This window comes from Elephantulus edwardii, unplaced genomic scaffold (genome assembly GCF_000299155.1).
Source record: "Elephantulus edwardii isolate Elephantulus edwardi_28Jun2011 unplaced genomic scaffold, EleEdw1.0 scaffold00104, whole genome shotgun sequence".
NCBI classification, from domain to species: Eukaryota; Metazoa; Chordata; class Mammalia; order Macroscelidea; family Macroscelididae; genus Elephantulus; species Elephantulus edwardii.
The window spans coordinates 5,652,738-5,670,445 of NW_006399854.1; the positions used below are offsets into that span (position 1 = coordinate 5,652,738).

Below are 17,708 nucleotides of genomic sequence, written 5' to 3' on the forward strand. Positions count from 1 at the left end.
TGGTCATTGTCCAACTCTCTGATGCATAACAAGTGATTGCGAAGACCATGGCCTGTATCAGACGCACCTTAGTCTCCAGAGAGACACCATAGTTTTTCCATTTACTTGCTATGCATCTGAGAGCTTGACGGTGAATAAGGATGACAGAAGTAAATTCAAACCTTTGAGCTGTGGTGTTGGAAAAGAACAATGAACATACCATAGATGGCCTAGAGAACAAACAGATTTGTCTTGGAGAGAGTGCAGCCAGAGTGCTCTTTGGAGGCAACAATGATGAGACTTCACTTCACATACTATGTCATGTTGCTAGGAGGGGATATTCCTTGGAGGACATGATGCTAAGAAGGGTGGGGGTTTGGCAAAAGAGAAGAAGACACTCCACCAGGTGATTGACAAGATGACTGCTGCAATGGACTCTTGTGTATAAGGAAGTGTGGAGATGGTGTAGGATAGAACAGGGTTCGAATCTTTTGTTCATAGGATCACTTTGAGTCATACTCAACTCAATGGCACCTAACAGCATTCTTTATTTAGCTGAAAAATCATCTTTAGGTGTGGATTCAGTTATAAGTTCAAAAGCTGTCTTAGGACATAGCTGGGATATTTCCCTCAATCTCTGTTAGACCAGTAAGTCTAGTCCTTTTTATGAATTTTAATTTTGTTCTACATTTTCACCCACTCTAACTTAGACCTTTGTTGTGTTCTTAGTCACAGTGGTAAAGAATAGTAGCAAGGAATCATCTGGTTCTGGTCTCAAATGAGAGAGAGCTGTGTTTTATATGGCCAGTAGTCGTTTGGACCAATTGCTTCCTTCAGTTTTCTTCATTCTTCTTTCCTCCAGATGAGAAGATACTAACAGTAATAGCTTTAATAGCCATTAGTAAGCTTTTATAGTCCTAGATGTTGTTGGTGGTGTTAAGTACCATCGAGTCACAGGAGACTCATAGTGACCCTATGAAGGAGAGTCCTCGATGCTTGGGTGTCTTTCATCCTCTCTCCAGGTTCATAGGGTTTCCGGAGGCAAGTTACTATGGAAGTGGATGCCCCTCCTCCTTCCACATAGTCCTAGATACTACTCACAAAATTAGGATGCAGAACATTATCAACTGTGTTATGCCAATTAACCTGTTGTTAGTTGTTGTGTACCATCGAGTTGGAACCTACCCATAGCTGAACCTGTGATGGGTTTTCAGAGGCAGTTGATCAATGGGAGGAGATTACCCATCCTTCTCCTGTGGAGCAGCACTGCTGGCCTTAAATCACGTGCCTTTGGGATTAAAATGCAGCCTCTGGCTACTAGGCCACCAGAGCTGTCACCACCACAGCTCCCAATTGACCTAGATGTCCTTATTTTATTCAGCATAATGTCTTACAGATTCATTCATGTCTTGGAATGCTTTAAGAATTCTTTATTGTTAGCGAGCTCTGGTGGCCTAGTGGCAAGAAGATACACTGCAATCCCAGAGGTGAGCGGTTCGAATCCACCAGAGGCTCTGCTGGAGAAGGAGGAACAATCTCCTCCTGTACCTGTCAAATCTGATTTGAAGGTACACACACACACACACACAAATAATAATACAAAATTTTTTTAAAAAAAGAATTCTTTACTGTTGTGTAGTTTTCTATTGTATGCATGTACCAACATTTACCCACTGATGGCAACTTAGACTTTCAACTTTGAACAATTGTGAATAATACTTTGATGAACATAATGTTCATGTGTCTATTGGTTTCCCAGACTTATTTCTTTGGAATCAATACCTAGTAGTAGTATTGCTGAATTATATAGTATTTCTATTTCAGACTTCTTAAAGAAAGTACTAAACTATTTTCCACTAAAAACCTTCACTGCCATTGAGTCGATTCTAACTCATAGTGACCTTCCATTGGGTTTCAAAGGCTGTAGATCTTAATGAGAATAGATCACTCATCTTTCTCCCTTGAAGCTATTGGTGGATTTGAACCACTGAAGACTCATAGACTTTGCTTAGCTACACAACATGCTACAGAAGTGACTTTACATTTGGATCCCACCTGATTGACTGTACACCTATCAGATTAATTACATCTTTGGGAAGAATTGTTGGAGAAGCTTAATGTCAGCAGTCAAATCTAGGCCTGGTGCTGACTGTGGCACAAACATCAGTTCTTTATGTGAAAGTTCAAACTGAAGCTGATGAAGATGAAAATAATCCACAAGAGCCAAAAATATGACCTTAAGTTTATCCCATCTGTTTTTAAAAATCATCTTAAGAACAGATTTGAGGCATTGAACACCAATGATCAAAGACCAGAGGAGCTGTGGGGTGAAATGAAGGATCTCATCCATGATGAAAGTAAAAGGTCAAAGACAGAGAGAAAGAAAAACTAAAATAAATGTCAGAAGAAACCAGGAAAATTGCATTAGAGCATCAAGACGCTAAAACAATGGGAAGAGATACTGAAGCAAAAGGGCTGAACAGAAGATTTCAAAGGGCAGCTTGATATGATAAAGCAAAATATTATAATGAAATGTGCAAATAGATGAAGATAGAGGATAAAACAGAAGAACTTAATCAGCTAAAGACAGAAAAACAAATTCTAGCTTCAAGTTACAGTACTGGGAGCTGCTGTGGGCAAAATCTTGAATGATATTTGAAGCATTAAGAAGATAGAAGAATTACACAGGGTCACTGTACCAAGAAGAATTGGTCAACAGTGGGTTGCTATGAGTCTTGCTTGACTCAATGGCAATAATCAACACCAACAACCATAGGAACAAGAACCAATGGTAACAAAGGAAGATGTTCAGGCTGTGCTGAAGACATTGATGGAAAATAGGCCCTAGGACTTGATGGGGTATCAATTGACATATTTCAGTTATCAAATTCAACTGTGGACATGCTCATCAGTCTATGCCAGGAAATTTGGAGCACAGTTGCCTGGACAACTGCCTGGAAGAGACCCATCTTTGTTCCCATTCCCAAAAAAAAGGCAAGCCAATAAAATTTAGAAATTATTGAACAATATCATTAATATCACATAAAAGCAAACCATTGCTGGAGATCATAAAAAAATAGCTAAAACAGTACACTGACAAGGAAATACCAAGGTGGAATTTAAAAGTAGAAATGGTACTACAGTTATCATTCATTTCTCAAGTGGATTCTAGCTGAAAACAGAATACTAGAATGTTATCTATCTGTGTTTGATTGACTATACAAAGGTATTTGGCTGTGGATCACAACAAAATTATGACTGACTTTGAGAAGAATGAGAACCCCTAGAATGCTTAATTGTGCTCATATGAAATCTATACCTAGACCAAGAAGCTGTTGTCTGAACAGAACAAGGGAACACCACCTGGTTTAAAATGAGGAAGGGTGCATGTCAGGGTTGTATCCTTTCTCCATACCTAGTCAGTGTGGCCTGAGTGGTCTTTACAGGCAAAGATGGCAAAGCTTCATCTCTCATACTTTGGGTATTGCTAGAAGAGGCTATTCCTTGGAAAGGGCCATCATGCTTAGAAATATAGAGGGTCTGGTGCAACCACTGTGGAAGGCGGTATGGCGCTTTCTCAAAAAGTTAGAGATACCATTTGACCCAGCAATTCCACTACTGGGAATGTACCCCAAAGAGACCATGATTGACATCCAAGCAGATATGTGCACACCCATGTTTATTGTGGCTTTGTGCACAAAAGCAAGGAGTTGGAAACAACCTAAGTGCCCATCAGCAAACAAATGGATAGAGAAGCTGTGGTATATTCACACAATAGAATACTATGCTGCATTGAAAACCAAGGAACTCATGCAATATTATTCAAAATGGGTGACCCTGGAGGACATTATGCTGAGTGAAGTATCTCAGTCACAAAAGGACAAATACTCCATGGTGCCACTGTTGTAAAACAGGACTGACCTTGGGGTTGGGGAGAGACTGAGAAAGATGGGTTCAATAATATATACTGCATTGAAACAAATGGGGGAGAAAACTGTTTAAAAGGAATATGTGATTAGGTATTTTTGTCATGACAGGAGTCTAGAGTGAAGGCTACATGGTGGAGTGGACCTGGGGGAGGATTTGTAAAACAATGAAAGAATTTTTCTTTTACTTTTCCAAGAGGGTAGTGTACTAGGGGGGAGTGTTGGGAGGGGAGAAAAGTGCAACAATGAATGAATGGAAATCCAAAGTCTCTGTCAATTTTTCCTGAAAATAGTAATAAATTTAAATTTAAAAAATATAGAGGGTCAATGAAAGAGAGGAAGACCTCCAACAAAATTGACAAAGTGACTGTAGCAATGGGCTCAAGTGTGTAAAAAATGTGAGGATGACTCAGGATAGGACAAGATTCAGGTCTGTTGTTTATAGAGTTGATATGCATCATACAGGAGTGGATGGCACCTAACAACAACAGTACTACCAGAACATAGGATTTTCTTACTTGTAATATTTTACAGATCACAAGCAGTACATAAGTTCCAATCTCTCTAGATCTTTTCAATATTTATTGTTTTAGTTCTTATTCCTTGATTGTTTTTGGATTGGGTGGTTTGGTTTGGTTGTTATTTTTTTTTATTATTTTGCTTTTAAATTCAATCCCATTACAATTGAACTGAAGTCTATTATTATAGTTTTAGTTTGCCTTTCTCTAATGATCATGAGTATCTTTTCATGTGTTTGTTAACCAACTGAATGTCTTTGGTGAAGTGTCTATTCACTCTGGTGAAGTGCCCAGTTTTAAATGATACTGTTTGAGATGTTGATATACTCTATACATTTTAGAGAATTAGGTTCTTGTCATATACATTGTTGTAAAAAATTTTCCGCAATTTGTAGATTTTCTACTCTTTTGGAAAAGAGATCTAAATTGCCTATTTTTTTCCTGCTGTTTAGGCATTATTAGTTGTGTTTGGTTGTCTATTTATGCCATAATACAAAGCCCCTAGCTTTGTCTCTATTTTCTTTCATTAACTTTCTACTTTTAGGTTTAACATCTAGGATTTTATCCATTTTGAGTCTTTTTTTGTATAATGTGGGATCTAGATCTTGTTTGATTTTTCTGTAGTTAGATATCTAGTTTTGCGAGCACCATTTCTCAAAGAGAAATGTCTTCCTCTAGAATAGGCTTGGTTCCTTTGTTGAATATACATTGTTCATAGCTGGATGGATTTATTTCTGAATTCGCAATTCTGTTCCATTGTTAGTCTGTGTATTCAATGTTGGACTAGTGTCAGGCTGTTTTGATTACTATGGCTGGATAGGAGGTTCTGAAATTAAGAAGTATGAATTCTCATGCTTTACTATTATCCTTCATTAATTCTTTAGCTACCTGCAACCTCTCTCCTCTTCACATAAACTTGGAGGTCAATTTTTACATTTCATTAAAGAATGTGAGAATTTGGATTAGAATTGCATTGTAACTATAGATTGCTCTGAGTAGTATTGACATTCTCACAATGTTGCATTTTTCTATCCATGAGCAATGGTATATTTTCCCATTGATATAACTCTCCTTTGGCTTCTTAGGGTAGTATTTTATAGTTTTCTTTGTCCCTTTTCTGTCTCTAGTTAAAATTGTTTCTAAGTATTTTGTTCTCTTAGTGGTTATTGCAAATGGCATTGTTATCCTGATTTTCTTTTTGGAGTTGCCTCTGTTAGTATAGAGGACACAAGTTGTCTTTTTCTTTTTCTTTTTTTTAATTTATATTACACTGTGCCACTTTATGGACTTTTAGCAAATTTATTATGGCGTCTCCAGGGTTTTCTATGTATAAGATCATGTCACTTGTCAATAAGAATCGTTTAATTTCTTTTTTACTTATTTGGATGTTCTTTAAATCCCCTTCTTGCCGTATTGCTCTAGCTAGGACTTCAAGTATAGTGTTGAGGAAGAGTGATGACAAGGAACACCCTTGTCTAGTTCCCATTCTCAAGGGAAATATTGTCAGTCACTCTCCTTTGAGAGTAATATTGGCTGTTATTTTTGAATTTGCTATGTTGTTATGTGCTGTCAAGTCTGCATTGACTCACCACTGCCTCTCCAGTGGGTTTTCAGAGTCAGCAGGTCACAGGGGGGCAGTTTTCCATTTTTCTCCCTTGGAGCAGCTGGTGGATTCCAGTCATGTGACTTTGGGTTGGCAGCACCACTCTTTTTACCACTAGGTAACCATATGCCCTTAATTATTTTGAGGCATTTTCCTTTTATTTCTATTTTGCTCAGAGATACTTGGTTTTGTTTTAAATCAAGAAAGGATGTTGGAGTTTATCACATCTTTTCTGCATCATATGGGGGTGTCACATGATTCTTCTCTTTTGTTTTCTTTATGTGGTAAATGACATTCAGTGATTTTCTGAAGTTGAACCATCCGTGTGTTTCTATTATGAATCCCACTTGATGATGACAGATTATTTTTGATGGGATGTTAAATTCTATAGGTTACAATATTCTTGGAAATTTTTTCATCTATACCATTAATTATAGTGGTCTCATTTTCTTTTCAAATGATTCCTTGTGTAGCTTTGGTACCATAGTTATGGAATATTCTACCTTTTTCTATGTACTGGAATAGTTTAAGTAGAATTGGTATCAACTTTTCTCTGAATGTTTAATAGAATTCTGTAATGAAAGTATCTTATCTAGGGGTGGGTGATGGGAGGGTTTTTGTTTTTTTTTAAGAGATTCTTCAATTTATTCTTTTGTTATGGGAGGTCTTGATAGAATCTTCACAAATAAGAAAAGGATAGAAAAGAATATTTGAAGCAGGAGTGGCATCCACTTCTGAAGTAGCTTGCCTCCAGAAACTATGAATGTGGAGAAATGATGAAAGTTTTACAAGTGTTCAGGTCTGTCATTCATAGGGTTGCTATGAGTCATCTACGACTCGACAGCACTTAACAACTGTCAGAAGAAATACACAACTGACATTTTCATAAGCTAATAATATTAAAGATCACAGCAGTTTCAGAAACTGTGAATAGTGAGATTATTTAATAGACTGAATGACCAGATTGTTCATTCAGCAAGGTTAAGCCTTATAGAAGTCTTACTGGCATGCTTAAAGCTTGCAAGTTGAACAGAGGATCCTTCACCAAAAGAATAAACTTGTTCCCCCAGAGTCCTGGTTTGATGGGCAGGTCAGCAATTGATTGTCTAAAAGTAGGATATTAGACATGAGGCATGAAGTAACTATCTAGCTTACATACTTTCACAAAGAAAGTTGTTGATAGGATGATTCTGGGTGGGGGGGGAACCCAACAAAACAAACCCAAAATATAAAAGAACAAAATTTAATGTAAATGAAAAACTGTATGGAACATAATATGCCTACATGAAACACAATGTACATGAATGATAAAATATTAATTGAAAAAAGAAGTGCTCCTGGTTTCCATAGATTTTGGTTCATACGTTGTCCCCAAGAACACCTAAGGTATCTTTATCATAATTTCACAGAAAAGGAAACAAAACTTCAGAGTTCAACTGTTTTTCAAGTTTAGCATGAAGAGCTGCGATTTAAAATCAGATCAACTAAACATCAAATCCATTGTTTTGGAGTTTTTCCCCCCCAGGAATCAGCTAGAGAACATTTTACCACTGAAGCCTTTTGAGTATAAAAGTAGCATGATCGTTATGCTGAGGGAACTAACTCAGTCCTACAAGGACAAATACTGTATAAAACCATTCCTGTAGAATGAGTATGAGGATCCAAAGGGTGTGTGTGGAAATAGAGGGATGAGGATGGGGGATAGGGTACTAATCATAGGGTAGGTGGGGGAAGGAAATAGTAAGGATCTTTTGTGAAAAAGAATGTAGTCAAACTTTGTAAATAAATCAGTAAAATAAAAAAGTAAACAACAAACAAAAAAGTAGCATGTTCAACATGGAAGAGAAGAAGAAAAATGGCAAGATCAGAAGGCTCTATGACCTCTTATGTTACCTTGAGGTCCTTTAGCGTTCTAAATTAAACTCGGAAATATTTGTAGTCATCAATTCTAACAAAATCTTAGTGCCTGAATTTTATTCATTTAACATAAAGACACATTGTCAACACTCATATTATTGAAAGGCACTAAGCATTATCTCTCACATAAATGAACTCACAGTCTTTTAGAAAATATGGCCAAGTTTCTCCGGTGTATGAATAGAATTATATTCCTGTAGGTGTTATTCTGTGGGTTAATTTTTGAGGCCTCAAAATATGGGGTTTTACTTGCTATTGTTCAGTTATTTTAGATAAAAGTAAAAAAATAATACATTTAAAATAATTTCCTTATTGTACATTTAGATTTGGATGGAGCCAGTCAACTGAGTTATTCTGAGAAGCTTTCTTATGGTGAATGTGACCCCACTTCAGCCCACTCTCAGTCCCCTTATGAGAGAAGGGATACCAGGCACCATGGTGGATCTCACCAGGAGACCAGCACAATTCGCACCCTCAGTCGCCAGTCCACAGAAGGCAGTTTGGAGATGGAGAGAGCATTTAATAACCGAGGATTTGAAGATTCCTATGCCACTGACAGCTCCTCAGTGTGGAGTCCGGAGGCAAGTTATTTCTTTTCCAGTATATCATTGCTGTCGTGGTGTGTTCTTTTCTTTCTTCTTTTCTTCTCTCTCTCTCTCTGTCTTAAAAAAAAATAAATCTTCAGAGAGGATTGCCCTGGAAAACAAAGATTTAAAAACCTGGGACAATAAATCTTTCTAGAAATAAAATTTCTATTCGGATAACGAAAGCTTCTCATCTGTCAATAAAGGAATCATAAATAAATTTCTTTCTAAGCAGAAAAAAAAGAGGGCCAAATGGATTTAAAAGCAACTATACTTCTTTTTATATAAAATAATTTTTAGTTCTTTGAGAATGATTTACTTCTTTCATGGTTCAAATTAAATTTGTCAATTTCTTTAAATGCAAAATGTTCAGTTATGACTATTTAATTATAATTATTTGAGAATTGAACTAAAAAGATGCCCCTAGATGAAAGGTTATCAGTTACTGTGCTGAACACCAAGAATGAACCAGTTTGTTAGTGAATTCAAAGACTAGGAGACTGCATGCATCTACAGTGACCCTCTCATCATTGCTTTGTGGAGTAAATACTTGATTAAAGATGATTCTTCTAAATTTATTTTTTATTTAAAGCTCAAGACAGCTAGAAACATCTAAGCGCTAGAGACAGGACTGGAGGTAAAACTGATAGCAGTTGCTGTTTACTGAGCAGTTACTATATAACAAGCATTGTGGAAAGGACTTTGTATGAACTTCTTTATCTTACAGAAATTTATATAGTTATTTCTTTACCCACTGAAGCCTCCCTATTATGATTGCATTGCCTTGGATATTGAGTCCATAGGTGGCACAACAATTAAATGTTCAGCTATTAACTGAAAGATTGGTAGTTCAAATCCATCCAGCAATGCCATACAAGAAACCTGACAATCTTCTTTGAAAGGTGATAACTTGACCCTCTATGGACTGTAGTTCAACCCTAGAAACATGGGAGGTAAGCATGGGTTGAAATTGACTTGATTGCAATAGATAATAGTTGAGTGTAGGGCCTAATTTGAAATGAATTTTGATGAAGTTATAACTGTATGAAAACGTAAATGTCTATAACTTATAGGGAGGAGAAGGATAAATGGATTTTGTTAGCATCATTTTGACTAAGGAAATGAACAGATTGACTCTCTTAGTAGAACCTAGTCTGTCCCACCCATTAAGTTATTACCAAAGGGTAGAGGAGGGGAAAAGCAAATACCTGTTCCTAAGCTTTGCTTTGTAACACCTGGGGTGTATAGAGAGCGTGTCAGGTACTGCTCAGGTGTGTATGTCTGTGTGCTGTTGCATTTGGTCGGGAGGTCTGAATATGATCATTGATATGTGTGGATTGTGGCTTGTTAAAAGCAGCCCTTCCAATAGAGATACCATTAACCTGATAACTTTTCTAAAACAATTATTGTTTCATGTTCATTCACTGCTAAATCCCACACAATAACTTTTAAAATACTATTTTTAGCTATCTCTTCATAAAAAAAACAAAACATAACTTTTTACCTGCCCATTGATATCCCATCCGCTTCATAATTGTGGTGTTGAGCTTTGAATTGCCTTCTCTAGGTAACCTCCCATTTGTCTACCTCATGGAGTGTTAATAGAAGACTTGGCATTGAGGGTACTAAATGTTCCCAGACTCCAAAAATATCCAGACATCTCTGCATGCTCCATTCAACCTCTTCTCTATTTTGAGACAAAAACTGTAATTTGGAGCTCATACAGTAGAACCTCAAATGCAACTGGGAGGCAGTTCCTGTAACTGCCTGCTTTGCAGGCTTAGCATGCCTTTTAAGAATTGATTTATTTGCCTCTTAGCTGTATTAAGAACCCAGTCTTCCCCTGTGTGTCTGACATCTGGAACATATTGTGGGTCTGTTTACTTTGGGCCACACAGATGACATCAACGCTATCTTACTAAAACAGAAAGGCTTTCAATTTGACAGAAAATCTTTAAACTGACATGGGTTTTGACAATTTGATGCAAGTTTTCCCATCTTCAAGAAAACTCAGAATATTAGAGCTAAAGGAATCATTTCTTTTGCCTCAGAAGGAAACAGCTCATGCTGTGTGACTACCTGTTAAGCTGATGGATTTTCCAAGCACTGCTCTTCTCTGCTGGAAAAGGCCATTGACTTTTTCCTACACGCCCAGCGCTTGGCAAGGAAGATGACATGAGAGCGAATGGCAACTTTGAGTGCAAAGAGAGGCAGGTGTCCCACTTTTCATCTCTGCTTTCCACTGATTAACTGGTTGGCCTTGAGAAGTTAATTAAAATCTGCCAAATGGGGATAAAAATGGAGATATTTCTACCTTGCAGGAAGGTCAGGTGGATTAGCAGTATTAACAGTACCCACATGAGGAGCGCCTTCAGTTGCCTGGCGATAGGTAGAGCGTGTTGAGATAATTAATTGCTTCAAAAATACCAACCTTCACACACAGTTGTCTCTCATCAACCCAGAGAGGGTCTGCAAAACCCTGTTTTCCTGAGCCACAGCTTGGATCGGCCCCATCCAGAGCCCGGATGTTGCCTGGTGCTGCATCCTATTCAAAGCTCTTAGGACAGTTATTGCAGAGTCCTCCTGAGCACTTATGTAGATACCTGCGAGCAGAATGAACCTTCTCTGAATAGATGGCCTGGTAGATAAATGGAGAGACTCTCAATAACCAGGATATTTTTACCTTGGCATTGAAGTTGAGGTCAAAAGTAGAAAATGCTTGCCACTATGAAGTAAGGGGCCCCAAAGGATGGACAATTCAGAGAAATGTGTGTTTCCAACCCTGTTTCCTCACTTTATTTTCCCCCCTCAACTGTGGAAAAGGATTTGGTGGAGAAAGGAGATGTTAAAAGTCCACAATAAAGTTTGAGATTTTGAGATACTGATTAAGCACACAGGCTCTGGAGTTAGACTGCAAAGGTTTGAATCCAGTATGTAGAACTAGCTTTCAGTAGCTTCTAACAAATAAACCCTTCTCTATGACACAGCCCTGTTGCTGAAACTGAGGAGGACCTGAAGCACTTTCTGCAGAAGGTCAAGGACTGCAGCCTTAGATTGAGGCTCAATATCAAGAAAACAAAGATTCTTGCCACTGGGGAAATTGGAAACATCATTATAGAAGAAGAGATTGAGCCTGTTAACAGCTTTAGTTTGCTTGGCTCCACAATCAACACTATTAGCACCAACAGCCAGGAAGAAAGACATTTTGTGATGGAAAGGTCTGCTGTCTGAGACCTCTCCAAAGTACTGACAAGCAGCCATGTCGGTCTGTAGATTAAGGTGTACGTGATACAGGCCATGGTGTTTGCGTCAAGAACTGGACAATGACTAGGGATGATAGAAGGAGGAAAACTGGTGCCTTTGAGCTTTGGTGTTGGAGAAGAGTATTCAATATACCATGGACTGCTAAAAAAATGAACAGGTTCATGCTGGAGAGGGTGAAATCAGGCTGCTCCTTGGAGGCAAGGATTTTGAAGCTCTGTCTGACATATTTTGGACATGTTGCAAGGAGGGACCAGTCCTTAGAGAGGGACATCATGCTTGGGAAGGTGGAGGGATAGCACAGGAGAGGAAGACCCTCTATGAGATGGATTGATTTAGTGCCCGGCATAATGGAGGTAGGTGTGTCAGAGACAGCAAGGTTGGCACAGGATAGAGTTGAGTTTAGGGCTGTTGTACATAGTGTCACTATGAGTCGCAGGCAACTCAACGGCATATAACAACAACAAAAGTAGTTCAGTAATAGTAACAGGAGGGACCAGTCCTTGGAAAAGGACATCATGCTTATAAAAGTAGAGGGACAGGGTAGGAGAGGAAGAGCCTGGGTGAGATGAATTGGCATGACATCTGGAGCAATGAGATAAGGTGTGTTAGAGCCAGTAAGTCTGGTTCAGGATAGGACAAGCTTCAGAGCTATTGTACATAGGATCACTATAAGTCATAGACGACTCGATGGGCATATAACAATAGTAAACATGTGTGATTATTAAAAGATCATATTTCTCAGTGGTGTTGGTGGTATGTGCTGTTGAGTCAACTATGACTCCAAATGACCCTATGTACAATGGCTCTGAACCCTGCCCTTTCATAAGCCAGCGTCACTGTCTCTGATACATCTGGCCCCCTAATCACAGACACTGTGTCAGTCCATCTCATGCAGAGTCATCTTCTGCACCGAGATTGCACCCTTGTAAGCATGATGTCTCTTCCAAGGATTAGTCCCTCCTTGCAACATGCCAAAAGTATGTGAGATGGCGTTTCAAAATTCTTGCTTCCATAGAACAACCTGGTTTCACTCTCTTCAGGGAGGACCTGTTTGTTCTTTTGGCATTCCATGGTTCAATGCTTTTCGCCAGGAGCACAACTAAAAGGCATGATTCTTCTTCTGCCATTCTTAGTCATTGTGCAGTTTTCTCATGCATATCTAGTAAGTGAGAAGACCACGGCAAACACTTCAGGTCCTCCTTAGTTTCAGCAAGCAAGATTGTGTCATCTGCATAACAGGTTGTTGATGAATCTTCCTCCAATCTTGATGTCACATTCTTCCTGATGAAGTTCAGCCTCCCTAACAATTTGTTCCACGTATGGATTGAAAAGGTGTGGAGAAAGAATATATCCTGACAAAGTCCTTTCTTGGTTTTGAACCATGCAGTGTTTCCTTGATCTGTTTGTATGACTGTTTCCTTGTCTAAGAATATGCATCACATGAGCATAATCAAGTGTTTGAAATTTTCATTCTTCTCAATGCTCTCATGCAATAATTGTGATCCACAGATGCCCTTCAATCATTAATAAAATGCAAAAAGTCGTTCTTCTGGTGCTCTTTGCTTTCAGCCATGATTCATCTGACATAAGCAATAATGTCCCTAATGCTATGGCCTCCTATAACTTATGACACAGCTTGTATTTCTGACAGTTCTCTGTCCGTGTTCTGTTTTGGCCATTTTTTTTCACCCAATATAATCTTCAGCAAGATTTTGCTTGCTTATGGTATTAGTGATATTGTTTAATAATTTCCAAACTCTATTGGATCACCTTTCTTGGGAATGGGAATAAATATGGATCTCTTCCAGTCAGTTGGCCAGGTAGCTGTCTGTCCTTCAGATTTCTTGGCAGAACCTGGTGAGTATGTCCATGGTACATCTCTTTGTTGAAATATGTCAGTTGGTATTTCCCCAGGAACTTATGAATTCTTGTTTTTGCCAATTCCTTCAGAGCAGCTTGCATTTTCACTTTCATCACCGTTGCCTCTTGATCAGATATTGTTTCATTAAATTCTTCTATGTCAGCCAATTCTTTTTGGTAAAGTGACTGTGTACTCCTTCCATTTTCCTTTGATGCTTCTTGGATAATTCAGTATTCTGCCTGTAGAATCTTTAAGTATTTGAACTCAAGGCTTGAGTTTGTTCTTCAGTTCCTTGAAGTTTAAGAAATGCTGAGCATGATTGTCCATTTTGATTTTCTGTCTCTAGCTCTTTGCACATTTTGTTATAATACTTTACTTTGTCTTCCCAAGCTGCCCTTTGAAATTTTCTTTTCACCTCCTTCCTGATTTCATCTCTTTGCTTATGTTTCTTGATGTTCTAGTGCAATAGTCAGAGTCTCTTCTGCCATTGACCTCAGTCTTTTCTTCCTCCTCATTCTTTGTAATGACCTGTTGCATTTTTCATGAGTGCTGTTCTTGATATCTTCCCACAGCTCATGTGGTCTTCATTCATAAGTGTTCAAACTCTTAAACCTATTCTTGAAATGATTTTTTTTTAAATTCAGATGGAATAGACTTGAGGTAAAATTTTGGTTCTTGTAGATTTGCTTTCATTTTCTTTAGCTTCAGTTTGGACTTGCACTTGAGTGGTAGTTGAAGGTTGTCTGTTCCGCAGTCAGCACCTGGCCTAGTTTTCACAGCTGATAATGTGCTTCTCCACTGATTCTTTTAACAGCTGTATTCAATCTGATTTCTGTATAGTCCATGCAGTGAGGTTTATATGTATGCTTGCCATTTGTGTTTTTTATAAAAGGTATTTGCAATGATTAGTCTTTGGAGACTAAGGTGCGTCTGATACAGGCCATGGTCTTCACAATCACCTGTTATGCATCAGAGAGTTGGACAATGACCAAGGAGGTTAGAAGGAGAATTGATGCCTTTGAGCTGTGGTGCTGGAGAAGAGTATTGAGAATACCATGGACTGCTAGGAAAACAAACAGATTTGTCCTGGAAAGGGTTAAACCGGGTGGCTCCTTGGAGGCAAGGATTCTGAGGCTCCATCTAACATACATTGGACATGTTGTGAGGAGAGACCGGCCCTTGGAGAGGGACATCATGCTTGGGAGGGTGGAGGGACAGCGCAGGAGAGGAAGGCCCTCTATGAAGTGGATTGATTCAGTGATTGGGATAATTGGGATGGGAGTGTCGGAGACAGTGAAATTGGCACAGGACAGAGCAGAGTTTAGGGCTGTTGTACAGAGGGTCGCTATGAGTCGCAGGCAACTCGACGATACATAGCAACAACAACAACATTTGCAATGACTAAATTACTAATTGTACAAAATTTTCTCATCTGTCTCCAGCCTTATTTGTCACCAAGTCCATATTTTCTGAATACTGTTCCTTCTTCCTTGTTCTCAACTTTTGCATTTCAGTCACCTATTATTAATGAATCTTGTGTGCATGCTTAATTGATTTCAAACTGAAAAAGCTGGTAGAAATCTTCTATTTCCTTTTCTTTGTGTCTAGTTGTTTGTACATATATTTGAATGGATTTTGTATTAACAGTTCTTCCTGATATACATATGAATATTATCTTGTCATAAAAATGGTCTCTTTGAGTATAAATGTGACCCTATTTTTCCTCACTTTTTCATTTCCAACGTAGTAGACCATATAATATGTCCTCAGAACAGAGTAAGTAAACATTGCATTATTCAAAATCAGGAAAGGAAAAAAGTGTGTCAGGGATTCATTCTATCTCCATACCTTTTAAGTTTGTATGCAGAACAGATCATTCAGGAGGCTGAACTTTATGAAGAGGAATGTGGCATCAGAATTAGAGGAAGACTCATCAGTAACCTGTGTTATGCAGATAACACAACCTTGCTTGCTTGCTTGATGAAACTGAGGAAGACTTGAAGTTTGCTGCAGAAGGTCAGGGACTGTAATATTAAGTGTGGATTGAAACTCAGCATCAAGACGACAAGATTCTTGCCACTGGGCCAGTTAGTAGCAAAATGATAGATGAAGAAGAGATTGAGATTGTTCACTGTTTCAGCTTCCTTGGCTCCACAGTCAGCAGCCAGGAAATCAAAAGATGAATTACACTGGGGAAGTGTGCTGTCAGAGACCTCTTAAAAGTGCTAAAGAGAAGTTATGTCAGTCTAGAGTCCAAGGTGTGCCTGATCCAGGCTATCGTCTTTGTGATTACTTGTTATGCATCAGAGAGCTGGATGTGACTAAGGACCATGGAAGAAGAATTGAGGCCTTTGAGTTGCAGTTCTGGAGAAGAGGGATTGTAAAACAATGAAAGTTTCTACTTTGTTAGTAGAAAGAGGATTAAATAATAATAGCGAGGCAGAGAAAGAAAAGAGAGTCATATGAGAATGTCTAAGTGAGGTAGCCATCACTAAATGTGACTGATGGCTTGGCTTTGTATGGCCACACTCCAAGGAGATATATCTCAGAATCTCTATTCAGAGATAGAAAAATGTACTATACAAACTGTCAACACCTCAGCACTCTGGGCTCAGCATTCATGGGTGCGAAACAGACTACTGAAGAATTCTAAGCCTCAACAGCACCAGAAAAGCCCATGATAGAAGCTGGGAGGTAAATTGGTTCATAGTGTTTCCAGTGACTATGAACTTTTGAAAATATATCATCAGGAATTTCTTCCACAGCACTTCTTGAGATTTGACTCTTTTGTTGGGAGCCAGGTATTTCATCATTTGCATGAATCACTATGAAGTTTTGCCACATTATGTCAGAGTGAATCCCTCAGAGCCCAGGCTCTCTATGCCTGTAGTGAAAGAAATAACAATAAGGACAGACCTAAATTGCTTAAGAACTGCTTTAACAATCTGTGGAGGATTTGGTATAGTACCTGGCACATGGAAGAGCTTAGCAGATGTCAGCTATTACTGCGTATGGTCAGGGAAGTAAGATAGAGATGGTCAAAAAGTAAGCTAAAATAGATAGGAGTTTAACAGAAGGCTGTGACTTGAATTTTGAGTTGGAAAGCCTAACTCCTTGGAGATTTGCTTCTAATATTATATCTACACTAGTCAGTTGTACTCAAAAAATCTCTATAGCAACCACTTTTATCACTTGAAACTAGGTACCTCTGAATAGAAACACTCACACATGAATGCATGCTCAGAGGAAAAGATACAAGATGCTTGCTTCCCTTATTTCACAGGAGTCCTCCACTAGATAGAAATTACTTTCATTTTCACAGGACCTTCATAAAGTTAATATCCTCTCCATATTAGTCTCTGAATGATGCAAATGATTAAACAGTTGGCTCCTACCTGAAGAGCTGCAAGTTCAAATCCACCCAGAGAAGCTATGAAAGAAAGATGTGGGTACCTGCTATTAAAAGCTCACACCCCACAACAAGATAAAGGTAAACAATCCAATTGAAAAATGGTCACAGGATATGAACAGACGCTTCACCAGAGAAGACATTCAGAGGGCCAACAAGCACATGAGAAATGTGCAAAATCCCTAGCTCTAAGAGAGATGCAAATCAAAACAACTATGACATATCATCTCACACCAGTAAGAGTAGCAAAATTTAAGAGAGCAGCAAACAACAAATGTTGGCAAGGTTGTGGAGAAACTGGAACCCTTATTCACTGCTGGTGGAAGTGTAAAATGTAAAATGGTGCTTTCTCAAAAAGTTGCAAATATGATACCATTTGACCCAGCAATTCCACTACTGGGAATATACCCCAAAGAGACATAACTGCCACCCAAACAGATATATGCACATCCATGGTTATCACGGCTTTGTTAACAATAGCAAGGAGTTGGAAACAACCTAAGTGCCCATCAACAAACAAATGGATAGAGAAGCTATTGTATATTATAACAGTTGTTATATTTACTAAGCTGCATTGAAAAGCAAGGAACTCATGCAATATTATTCAAAATGGGTGAGCCTGGAGGACATTATACTGAGTGAAATAT

At 38.5% G+C, this 17,708-nt stretch overlaps 1 protein-coding gene across 1 annotated transcript in view; it reads left to right on the forward strand.

Annotated features, from left to right (window-relative positions):
• SYT16 (synaptotagmin XVI) overlaps window positions 1-17,708 on the forward strand; it is a 182,548-nt gene that overhangs the window by 140,163 nt on the left and 24,677 nt on the right. Inside the window, exon 3 of the mRNA XM_006891787.1 lies at window positions 8,268-8,524. Coding sequence (XP_006891849.1) covers window positions 8,268-8,524 — 257 coding nt within the window. The remainder of the gene's footprint in view (window positions 1-8,267; window positions 8,525-17,708) is intronic.